The 13,186-nt window shown below is 47.1% G+C and overlaps 1 protein-coding gene across 1 annotated transcript in view; it reads right to left on the bottom strand.

The window, feature by feature from the left end:
• Window positions 1–3,439: 3,439 nt before the first annotated feature.
• The window catches only part of lmx1ba (LIM homeobox transcription factor 1, beta a), a 47,443-nt gene continuing 37,696 nt past the window's right edge, over window positions 3,440–13,186 (bottom strand). Inside the window, exons 3-8 of the mRNA XM_030775819.1 lie at window positions 6,259–6,491; window positions 5,563–5,741; window positions 5,238–5,315; window positions 5,052–5,118; window positions 4,563–4,727; window positions 3,440–3,591 (exon numbers count right to left, since the gene is read on the bottom strand). Coding sequence (XP_030631679.1) covers window positions 3,440–3,591; window positions 4,563–4,727; window positions 5,052–5,118; window positions 5,238–5,315; window positions 5,563–5,741; window positions 6,259–6,491 — 874 coding nt within the window. The remainder of the gene's footprint in view (window positions 3,592–4,562; window positions 4,728–5,051; window positions 5,119–5,237; window positions 5,316–5,562; window positions 5,742–6,258; window positions 6,492–13,186) is intronic.

The following is a 13,186-nucleotide window of genomic DNA, read 5'->3' on the forward strand; positions in this document are numbered from 1 at the left end:
ACGCTAGTTGACCAGATCAGTAAGGCTCGTTTGTTCTCTCAACCTTTCCTAAGAGACTTTCTGTTCTCTCAGCTCCCGATAATGTGAAAATGTTTCACCTGAATTTAACCTAACCCTCTAGCACTGGTCTTACCTGTTTTCTCTTTGTTGACTAAAGCTGAAGGAACAGTAGAGACACTGTGCCATGCTTGTGCTGGCTATGGGTGGCACCATCTCCCTTGGTAACGCGTTACTTGCAGGTTGTTTTTTTTTTTTATGTGTCAGTCAAGGTGGCATCCTCTGGCTGGCATAGGGCGGAAGGTTTAATCTGTCTGGTCCTTGAACCTGCCCAGCTAACCTGAGAGTAACCCGCGTTCTGTCAAGCAGAAAAACGTTGACATCTGTCTCGCGCCGTTACTTCCACTCGGGTGAACGTAAATGATGAGTCTGTGTTCTCTTTGTTTGTGTGAGGAGGAGTTTCCTAAAGACAGAACGTGCATGAAAGAGATGGCTGTATGTCTTAAACCAAGCATGACAAATGAGGTTATTCCACACATGTTATCAAACACAAGCACACCAAGATACAGGCAGATACTGCCCTGAGTGTACATATTGTAAACATTGGTTTATTGTTCCATGGTTTATTGTGACAGAAGGTCTAGTGCTACATGAGTCCTCCAGTGACTTGGCCAGGTGTAGCTTTCATATCTGACTAGGATTATATCTGATAAAAGGCAGTCACTCCTCAAAATTGTGGAAATGTTTGGACAACCTTTACGCAATCCAGTCATATGTTACAGTCAAGCCAAAAATAAAAGAAAGAAAGAAAGAAAGAAAGAGAGAGAGAGGTAAGAAAGTGAAAGAAAAAAACCCCAAATGGCAGGCAGATAAGTGAGGGAAGGAGAGGTTTAATCTGCAAAGTTCATTTAGGGGATTGGAGGAAAGGAGAGAGGAGAAGAGCTTCATTCATCTTTAGCTGAGGGGGGGGGTCGCTTATGTAGGAGTTGTAGCTGTGAGGCAGACAGAGGAGAGAGAGAGAGAGAGAGGGAGAGAAAGAGAGAGAGAGAGGGAGAGAGAGAGAGAGAGAGAGAGAGAGAGAGGGAGGTTTTATGTAGGGCCAGGTAAAGGGGGGGGGGGGGGGTGTGACTCCAGGCTGCTGCTGACGAGGTGTCAAGATGATGGAGGAGAAGGCAGAGTATCGTCTGACACCCCCGAGTATCAAATCTCCCAAACCACCGCCCACACCTCAACTCTAACCGCCTTTTCACAAATTCCTCCTCTTTTTTATCATTCCATCAAAACCTCTCTGCTCCTTCCCAATCTTAAATATTGATAAAAATATTTTACCTCTTTCTGTACCTGAGCCCCATGGCCTTAGTGAACACAGCGGATCTTTTCCTGTGCACACACACTGTAAATAACTCTGCGTGTATCTACGGGGAACGGTGTTGCCGTGGAGATGGCCAGGTGTAACTCACAGGTCTTAGCATGCCATGCTCACGTCTTCCCTTGTGTAGTTTTATGTGGAGGACACTGTTCACCTCTCCAGTCTCTCCGTAAAATGCTTTACTGCAGTGTACAGCAGTATCCGAAAGCCACAGCACGTGGCCACAACTGAATGGCGTCATTGACCCCATGGGAATGTGAGGTGTTATAGATCTGAAGGCCTGAGACAAAGCATGGCAAAAAATCTTTTTTGTTGTATTAAACAGACACAGTGCATGCTGGGAACCTTGTTTATTGACCCATGTGTCCCAGAACCCTCCATATGATGATGTCACGTTATGAAGGAAATGACTAATAGACACGAAGGCACGGCCCATGGGCGGTGAGAGTGCAGTCAAGAGTAAGGCCTCCCTCCACACAGAGCCCAGTACCAAGCCCTTAACCCTTAACCCTTAACCCTTAACCCTAACCCACAGGAGTTCTGCTTTTAAAGTCCAGATGCAGACAGCACAGCCACAGTCTGAAAACGACACTCACGGAGCTTCTCTGGGACCAGGAGTCAGTCCAACTGAAACTGTATCCTCATAACACACGCCCTGCGACACCACGGACCCCGTCGCACCACACACGGGCTCTCAGAGACATGACGGGCGGACGAGGAGAGGGCGGGGAAAATTCGGCCACCGTGAAAGAAACCAGCAGAACAGAAATAGAGAAAAGTGGGGTTTTTTCCATCTTTTATTTGAGATACCAATAAACTTTGGTAATTTAGCAAATCTGAGCATTAAAAACGCACTCGTACCAACGTCCAAGTGCGTGAGAGACAAAATAAATATTACAGGCGAAAAAAGCGATTTACAGACTGGTTTTCAACATTGACAAAAATCCCCCAAAATAATAATACTATTTTAATTTCTCACTCAAAGGACGTACATAATCATATGTTAACGGAGCTCACTATAACACGACAGAGTCCATCTGTTAAATAAAGCTTTTCAGTTTGGTTTTGCGCGTGTTGTGGTTTTAATAAATAGCTGGTCATCCTCTCCGACATGCACAGTGCTGTGGATCTGCTAGGAATTATACACATATATACATACATAACAGACACTGCAACCTCTCCTTAACATCTGTCCAATCAAATCCGCCGTCTTTTAGCCCAATCAAATCCGCTGTCTTTTAGTCCAATCAAATCCGCCGTCTTTTAGTCCAATCAAATCCGCCATCTTTTAGTCCAATCAAATCCGCCGTCTCTTGGTCTCAGAGTGAAGGAAAGAAACAGACAGGAAATCAACTCCTTACTGAAAGTGATACATAAGAAAGATATGTATGTGTGTGTGTGTGTATGTGTGTATATATATATATACACATACATATACATATATATATATATATATATATATATATTCCAAATAAAATGTCTGTGCACTGCAAACACTGTGACACAGTTTTGTCTGTACAATACAGTGAGTTTCATAGCGCATGTGTCCACAAACAGATGGCCAAGCTTTGAGGCAGTCCGCAAATTTAAAACTTGTCTGGTTTACTCGCAGGTATTGAGCGCCGTCTTAAAATCCTTTCCTGACCAACCTCCACACGGACAAAATATTTTTTTCATCATGAACTGAGAGAAATGGAGAAAAAAGAGCATTCTTTCTCTGTCTTCAGACAAACGTCTTGCGGGCAGCTCTCTGAATTTGGCTTTGAACCCGGTTAGACAGAGGACTCCCGGAGTTTCTCGCATACAGAGCAAAACCAGAGTCCAGTTTCATCTTCTGCTTGGCTCTGTCTCTTGCCGTGTAAAGTCAGTGAGGGTCAGACCCTTTAAGCATATCCATAATCGATCTCGCCATTTTTCCATTTATGTTTTTGTCTGTTGCCTTTCGCGGGGAAGTGAAGGGCTGTGTTCAGTTGTTTAGATGTTTGGCGAGTGATGAGCCTGTTCTGCTCTGTCCTGTCCTGTTCTGTCCTGTCCTGTCCTGTCCTGTTCTGTCCTGTTATGTCCTGTTCTGTTTCAGGAGGCAAAATATGAGCTCTGCATGGAGTAGAGACGATCAATGGGGTTTCCCACCCGTGTCTGCAGGGACCCTGACTCTGCCATGAAGCAGTCGCTCAGGCTGGTGAGAGATGTGTCACTGTCGATATCATGGAAAATGGAATCGTTTCCTGCACCAAACAAAACAAGAAGGAAAACAGTAGTTTCAGAGGTTATGAAACAACCCCAACACACCCCTGACCATTACCCATTCTGTGTGTGTCTCTGTATGTGTGCGTGTGTGTGTGTGTGTGTGTGCGTGTGTGAATGCATGTGCGTGTGTGAATGCATCTGTGTGTGTGTGTGTGAATGCGTCTGTGTGTGTGTGTTTATATGTGTGTGTGTGTGTGTGTGTGTGTGAATGCGTCTGTGTGTGTGTGTGTGTGTGTGAATGCGTCTGTGTGTGTGTGTTTATATGTGTATGTGTTTATATGTGTGTATATGTGTTTGTGTATGAGGAGTGTGTAATCCCTGTGGGTCCACAGGCTGTAATTTTGGGATGTGATGCCGTCTCTGTGGGGTGATGTGGGAGGTTTTTATTGTGGCTCTAAATGACACAGTTAAATCAGACTGGCACACACACACACACACACACACACACACACACACACAGACACACACACACAGGAGACAGTCTGAAGACACATTCATGTTTAATCAGCTCAGCCGTGCTGTAAGTGTCAGGCCACACATATCACTCAGCACTGGGAGAAGGTGAAGACAGTGACTGTTTATGTACTGGGACAGCTGGGTGAAGATGTGCTATCGGAGAGCAGTTAGCCCACAGCACAGGGTGTTTCTTATGAAGCAGCGCACACTGGTGTGGACGCTCTTGGGTTCTGAGGGGTGATTTAGCATGACCCTGTGACCCTGTGTGTGTGAGAACAGTAGGAGCAGTAGGAGGAGTAATACTGCAGGAGGAGAGATGGAGGAGTGGCTCTCCCTACAGCCTCCACACACTTCTCACCACAGTTTTCACTCCCTGTGTGGTTTCCAAACACCTGCTTTTAACATAATGTGTGCATGAGGAGTGTGTAAGCGTGTGTGCGTGCGTGTGTGTGTGTGTGTGTGTGTGTGTGCGTGTGTGTGTTTTTCTGCTCACCATATGGATTCATATGATCCCCAGGCATCTGTGGGGGGGTCAGGCCCTGCTGGAAGGGATCTGTGCTGTATCCATTGGTTTCCATGGAAACCAGTTGCTGTTGCTGAGGGGGGGGCAAGGGTGTGTACGAGCTCATCAGGCTTTCCATTCTGCCAGAGATCACGTCTGAAACACACACACACACACACGCACGCACGCACGCACGCACGCACGCACGCACACACACACACACACACACATTCTTGCAGATTGGTTCTCCAGCAAAATACGCACAACGTCAGAGTAAAAACATTAAAAAACGTTTGTGTTTTTAAGAGGTCATCATTCCCTGCTGCACGTGAGTGTGTGGGAGTAATGTTTGTTCCCAGAGGAGGTGTTCTGACAGCACACAGCCCCGTAGGAGTATGAACCAGGTCACACTTATGGCCGTTCTCTGGGCCTAAAAGACAGAATGTCAGTCAGAGGTCAGAGGTCAGAGGTCAGACTTACCTTGGCCCAGTCTCTGAGAATTTTGCTGTTCTTGCTGCTGCTGCTGTCGACGGGCCAGCTTTTTCATCTGGACAACAAACAAACAAAGAAAGAGACAAACAAACAGATTAGTCTCCACACGTTAATGAAGCCACAACGCAAAATAACAGACATAACAAAATACACATTTATCTCAGTTAAACTGACCTTTGCCCTTTGGTTCTGAAACCACACCTGGACGACCCGTACACTCAGACCTGTCTCCGCGGCCAGCGTCTCTCTCACCTGAGTTAAGAGAGTGTCAAAACTCAGCCTTTCATCTTCAATGACCAGGTTTAACACGTTTTTTTCCCCTTTAAAAGGCCCTCCTGGTTGTGAAGAGAGCAACTAAAAATGGCCCAAACCCAAACAGTCCATCTGGTCTTGCACACAAGGCTGAAAGCCGAGGTCATTTTAACAGTGGGGGACTTTGGAGCTCCAGCCGTACCCTTCTCGAGGAGGCATCGCTCATGGCCCGGGTCTGAGGACTCACCTTACGGCAGGGTTTGGAAGAGACCTCGAACGAGGCTTTAAAGGCGCGGCGCTGCTGTGTGGTCAGGATGGTGCGGGGTCGTTTGGGTCGCCGGGGGTCCTTCCCGTCATCACTGCCCTTCCCCTGAGCCCCTGTACCCTTTTCCGGCTTCACCTCCAAATCCTCATCCTCACTCTTCTCTGCACGCACCATCACATCATCACATGGTTACTCTCTTCCCTGTGACCTCTCTCTGTGACCTCTCTCTGTGAGCATTCTGTCTGTGATTACTCTCTTCTCTGTGACCTCTCTCTGTGACCTCTCTCTGTGAGCATTCTGTCTGTGATTACTCTCTTGTCTGTGACCTCTCTCTGTGACCTCTCTCTGTGAGCATTCTATCTGTGATTGCTCTTTTCTCTGTGACCTCTCTCTGTGACCTCTCTCTGTGATTACTCTCTTCTCTGTGACCTCTCTCTGTGACCTCTCTCTGTGAGCATTCTGTCTGTGATTACTCTCTTCTCTGTGACCTCTCTCTGTGACCTTTCTCTGTGACCTCTCTCTGTGAGCATTCTATCTGTGAATATGCAAAACATCTCATAATTTATTAGTGACAGATTTGTAAAATATAAAATGATTTGAAATGAATTTAAGTATTTAAGATGTAACGGATGAGAACATTTCGAGTTGGAACTGTAAGAAGAGAAAGCAAAGCCTCACCGGAGTCGGAGTTGTCTGGACTGACGGAGTTGAGCAGGTCTTTCTCTCGCTCGTAGTCGTGCTTACAGAGGAGCTGGCCCTCCTTCAGCACAAACTCATCCCCTTTACACAGCTGTCTCTCACACACACAGCAGCAGAAACAGCCCAGGTGATACACACTCCCCACAGCCCGCATCACAAACTCCGTCGGAGCAATCCTCTCCAAACAGCCGCTACATTTGGTGGCAAAGAGTCTATCAATTGAGGGGGAGAGAGAGAGAGAGAGAGAGAGAGAGAGATGTTAGAGTCGTTTTGCTCTGTTCCAGTGAGTGGTTCCCTCAGTTGAAGTAACAACATTCGGTGATGGAGAAAGAAAACATATTTCTCAAGATGAGTATGTGACAGATCATCATTAGACCATTTCCAGCTGAGACTGAAAAAATGCAAAGACATAAGGGGTCTCTTCACTGGGGCCCCGCCGAGGTTTCGGAGCCAGAACACGCTCTGGTCACGTGTTATCAGTAATTATTGCGACACTGAGTTGAATGCTGATGAACTGATTCACCGAATGAATTGTGAGTGAGAATTTGTGATGGTGCTCAGAGAGTTGACCCCAGCATGAGTCCCCATCTCCCACTCACTTTACCACTGTCACTCCGCAGACTCACTGACATCATTACATTGCATTACATTACATTACATTACATCACATCACATTACATGACATTACATTACATTACATTACATTACATTATATCACATTACATTACAGTACATTACATTACATCACATTATATTACATCACATTACATTACATTTATTTAGCCGACGCTTTTATCCAAAACTACTTTCAAGTGGGGAAAATTCAAGCTCCAGTATAGTGAGAGACCAGTAAGTAAGCACTAAGTATTACATCTGTTCAACAGAACAAAGTGTGAGCAATAGTGTGAGTTTTCTTTAAGACACAGAGCAGGAGATTAGGTAGAGGGGAACAGAGTAATCACACGCTAATCTCACAGTCAAAACACACAACAACCCACACGAGGACAGTGTTTCCTCACGCTACACTGTCACCGTAAAAATAACGCTTTAAACTCATTTCTGTGGCGAGATTAGGAGCCAGCCGAAGAAAAGAGAAGAGTGAGATACTGCTGAGAAAGAGACAGAGAAGACAGAAAGAAAGAAAGAAAGACAGAAAGAAAGAAAGAAAGAAAGAAAGAAAGAAAGAAAGAAAGAAAGAAAGAGAACAGGAGGAATGTTGGGTAATGGAAAAGAGACAGGGGGAGAGAATGTAAAGAAAGAGTGAGGATGGAGGGAGGTGAGGATGGGGAGGTGAGAGTGGGGATGGGGAGGTGAGAGTGAGGATGGGGAGGTGAGAGTGAGGATGGAGGGAGGTGAGAGTGGGGATGGAGGGAGGTGAGGATGGGGAGGTGAGAGTGGGGATGGAGGGAGGTGAGAGTGAGGATGGGGAGGTGAGAGTGAGGATGGAGGGAGGTGAGAGTGGGGATGGAGGGAGGTGAGGATGGGGAGGTGAGAGTGAGGATGGGGGGGTGAGAGTGAGGATGGAGGGAGGTGAGAGTGAGGATGGGGAGGTGAGAGCGAGGATGGAGGGAGGTGAGGATGGGGAGGTGAGAGTGAGGATGGGGAGGTGAGAGTGGGGATGGAGGGAGGTGAGGATGGGGAGGTGAGAGTGAGGATGGGGAGGTGAGAGTGGGGATGGAGGGAGGTGAGGATGGGGAGGTGAGAGTGAGGATGGAGGGAGGTGAGAGTGAGGATGGGGAGGTGAGAGTGAGGATGGAGGGAGGTGAGAGTGGGGATGGAGGGAGGTGAGGATGGGGAGGTGAGAGTGAGGATGGGGGGGTGAGAGTGAGGATGGAGGGAGGTGAGAGTGAGGATGGGGAGGTGAGAGCGAGGATGGAGGGAGGTGAGGATGGGGAGGTGAGAGTGAGGATGGGGGGAGGTGAGAGTGAGGATGGGGAGGTGAGAGTGAGGATGGGGAGGTGAGAGTGAGGATGGAGGGAGGTGAGAGTGAGGATGGGGAGGTGAGGATGGGGAAGTGAGAGTGAGGATGGGGAGGTGAGAGTGAGGATGGAGGGAGGTGAGAGTGAGGATGGGGAGGTGAGGATGGGGAAGTGAGAGTGAGGATGGGGAGGTGAGAGTGAGGATGGAGGGAGGTGAGCGATAGAGGGTAACCAAAGAGTGGAAAGAACAGAGGAAAGGTCACTCTCTTTTCTGACTCAACTTTAAGACTTCCCATCCGGATGAAATCTCCTCTTGTCTTTTTGTGTGGGACTTTTAAAGACACTCTCTCTTTTTCTCCTCTCCTCTTTTCACCGTGCGGGTTAATCTTGTAATCTCTGGCTTCTCGGCTTCCTCTCTGTCACCTTACATTATGCCGGTCTCTGTAATATCCACAGTCTCTCAGAGATCTCCCTGCCTGCCTCTGTCCCCTAAACCTAATCCTCATTTTGTCTTTTCTCTCTTCGTCAACAGCTTCTTACGGCCCATTCGTCATGGGCCGATGCACCACACAGCCACGCGTAACGCCCACACCCTGCCAACAATGCCACACACTGATGGATGGGGGATCACACACACACACACACACACACACACACACACACACACACACACACGCACACACACAGCTCAGACTCCAACACTCACTGCCACACAGAGTGGCCAAACAGGAAGTAATTAAACAGTATCCAGAGATATCCCCCAAAAACCTTAAACAAGCAAACAAATAAACAAACAAGCAAGCAAATAAACAATAATACAAATGTTGACTGCATCTGTGGCTGTTCTCCGTGGTGTGTGTGTGTGTGTGTGCGTGTGTTTGTTTGTGTGTGCACGCGAGTGTGTGTGTGTGTGTGCGCGTGCATGTGTGCACGCGCGCGCGCGTGTGTGTGTATGTGTGTGTGCGTGTGTGTGTGTGTGCGTGCACGCGCGCGCGTGTGTGTGTGTGTGTGTGTTGGATACGTTTGATGGAGGATGCTGACACAGATGCACTGATTTTTCTGACAGATCAACACTGAAGACGATTCTTCTCTGTTCTGGAAACCTATCACTGCGACAGAGAGCTCTGCTCTCCTCAGGATACACACAAGCACAAACGCAAAAGAAAAGGAAGTGAAGAAAATAAAATCTCTCTCTCTCTCTCTCTCTCTATCTCTCTCTCTCTCTCTCTCTCTCTCTCATGTTTCTTTGCAAGTCAGTTTTCAGTCACAGATGAACATGCTTTGTGCATGCATCAATGCTGTTTGGAACACAGTGCTCAAAAACTCTAACATTTGTGGAAGTAATCTGGTTGAAGGCCAATGACAAGCAGTTATAAACAGCATCTTTGAGAAACAGGACTGGAGCCCAGGTTAGAACTACAACTGGTTGCGCTGACGTTTTTTTTTAAAGGCATTTGATCTACACATGTATCCAATCTCAGCCTCAGATTTACCAGCAATTATTTCTCTCTTTCTTTCTTTGCTTCATTTCTTTCTCTCCTGGCCTCTTTTGATTGGTCTTTGATGCTGTTGTGAGTGTGCGGGACTGTAGTTTGGGCCAGCGGTGGGGGCGGGGATTTTTCCGCTCGCTCTCTCTCTCTCTCTCTCTCTCTCTCTCTCTCTCTCTCTCTCCACACACACACGTAAGGCAGGAGCACGTGCACTACAAAGAGGCCAAAGATGTCATTAACCAGCGCTGCTTCAAACAACAGGGACCTTATGATGGCTGGACTTAAATGTTCTGTATGGAAAATGCTCTGCGGTCCATACGGACACCACACACACACACACACACACACACACACACACACACACACACACACACACAACCAGATTTTTCCATTACAACCGGATTCTAAGTTTATCAAAGCAGCAGCAGTAACCACATCCATCCTCCCAGACTCTACCCTAACCCTAACCCTCACTCTGCACTCACTCCGTTCATACAACAGTCACATCACCTACCAAACCCATCAGATCCACAGACACACAACATCACAAACTCTCACATCACATCACCTACCAAACCCATCAGATCCACAGACACACACACAGCATCACAAACTCTCACATCACATCACCTACCAAACCAATCAGATCCACAGGCACACACACAGCATCACAAACTCTCACATCACATCACCTACCAAACCCATCAGATCCACAGACACACACACAGCATCACAAACTCTCACATCACATCACCTACCAAACCCATCAGATCCACAGACACACACACAGCATCACAAACTCTCACATCACATCACCTACCAAACCAATCAGATCCACAGACACACACAGCATCACAAACTCTCACATCACATCACCTACCAAACCCATCAGATCCACAGACACACACACAGCATCACAAACTCTCACATCACATCACCTACCAAACCAATCAGATCCACAGACACACACAGCATCACAAACTCTCACATCACATCACCTACCAAACCAATCAGATCCACAGACACACACACAGCATCACAAACTCTCACATCACATCACCTACCAAACCAATCAGATCCACAGACACACAGCATCACAAACTCTCACATCACATCACCTACCAAACCAATCAGATCCACAGACACACACACAGCATCACAAACTCTCACATCACATCACCTACCAAACCCATCAGATCCACAGACACACACAGCATCACAAACTCTCACATCACATCACCTACCAAACCCATCAGATCCACAGACACTCAACATCACAAACTCTCACATCACATCACCTACCAAACCAATCAGATCCACAGATACACACAGCATCACAAACTCTCACATCACATCACCTACCAAACCAATCAGATCCACAGACACACACAGCATCACAAACTCTCACATCACATCACCTACCAAACCAATCAGATCCACAGACACACACAGCATCACAAACTCTCACATCACATCACCTACCAAACCAATCAGATCACCTACCAAACATCACCTACCAAACCAATCAGATCCACAGACACTCAACATCACAAACTCTCATATCATATCACCTACCAAACCAATCAGATCCACAGACACACACAGCATCACAAACTCTCATATCATATCACCTACCAAACCAATCAGATCCACAGACACACACAGCATCACAAGCTCTCACATCACATCACCTACCAAACCAATCAGATCACCTACCAAACATCACCTACCAAACCAATCAGATCACCTACCAAACATCACCTACCAAACCAATCAGATCCACAGACACACACAGCATCACAAACTCTCACATCATATCACCTACCAAACCAATCAGATCACCTACCAAACATCACCTACCAAACCAATCAGATCCACAGACACTCAACATCACAAACTCTCACATCACATCACCTACCAAACCAATCAGATCCACAGACACACACAGCATCACAAACTCTCACATCACATCACCTACCAAACCCATCAGATCCACAGACACACACAGCATCACAAACTCTCACATCCTGAAGGCCACCCCATGCAAGACCAAAGGACCAGAGCTGCTCCTTTAAAAAAAAGCCCCGTAACAAGTACAGTCCAGGTTCACATAGACTTCTGTGTTACGGCCTTCTGTTTCCCTACAGAGAGCCCTGTGACAGATACAGTTCAGGTTTACATAGACTTCTGTGTTACGCCCTTCTGTTTCCCTACAGAGAGCCCTGTGACAGATACAGTCCAGGTTTACATAGACCTCTGTGTTACGGCCTTCTGTCTCCCTACAGAGAGCCCTGTGACAGATACAGTCCAGGTTTACATAGACTTCTGTGTTACGCCCTTCTGTTTCCCTACAGAGAGCCCTGTGACAGATACAGTCCAGGTTTACATAGACTTCTGTGTTACGCCCTTCTGTTTCCCTACAGAGAGCCCTGTGACAGATACAGTCCAGGTTTACATAGACTTCTGTGTTACGCCCTTCTGTTTCCCTACAGAGAGCCCTGTGACAGATACAGTCCAGGTTTACATAGACCTCTGTGTTACGCCCTTCTGTTTCCCTACAGAGAGCCCTGTGACAGATACAGTCCAGGTTTACATAGACTTCTGTGTTACGGCCTTCTGTCTCCCTACAGAGAGCCCTGTGACAGATACAGTCCAGGTTTACATAGACTTCTGTGTTACGGCCTTCTGTTTCCCTACAGAGAGCCCTGTGACAGATACAGTCCAGGTTTACATAGACTTCTGTGTTACGGCCTTCTGTCTCCCTACAGGAAGTGATTAACCTCCCTTCAGGCTAATTGTCATGGCTGTGCTGTGGAAGCGCTAATGCGGCTAATTACAGCGAGGTTAAACATTTTGTGTCTGAGGGCATGAGAAGAGCTCTTATACTGTGTGCTATCAGCAGCGCTGCTCAGCTCGTGTGCATAATCATCACAACAAATGAGACCAAATGAAGCGTGTGTTTGCACTCTGGTCCCAAGGGCAAACTCTAACCAGCACTGCTAAATCACCAGCTGCCCTTTAGCACATTAGCATGCTAATGAGCTGTGGAAAGGAGGCTCTTTGTTTTCCAATTAAGGGACGCAGCAGGTAAATGTAAAGAGATGGGTGAGAGAGAGAGAGAGAGAGAGAGAGAGAGAGATGTAACACATCAGAAAAAAGCTCCCTATTTCTCTATAGTTCTGCTAGGCTTCAATCTGTTGTCAGGCTGGAAGCAGAGAGAGAGAGTGTGAGAGAGAAAGAAAGAAAGAAAGAAAGAAAGAAAGAGAGAGAGAGCGAGAGAGACAGAGAGAGAAAAAGAAAGAGAGAGCGAGAGAGCAGGTACATAGACACTGTGTTTGGACAGCTGCTGCCCTAGAGATTGGCGGTTCCATTCAGGCTGTAGTTTGCTCAGTGCTGAGAGGAACAGCGAGCTCGAATAATGAAGAGCATACAGACACAGAGCCAGGGAAGACGCGTGCAGAACCTCGGCTCTCGCACAAAACACAGTCAACAGTCGAC

The sequence above is a fragment of the Chanos chanos genome, chromosome 1 (assembly GCF_902362185.1).
Source record: "Chanos chanos chromosome 1, fChaCha1.1, whole genome shotgun sequence".
NCBI lineage: Eukaryota > Metazoa > Chordata > Actinopteri > Gonorynchiformes > Chanidae > Chanos > Chanos chanos.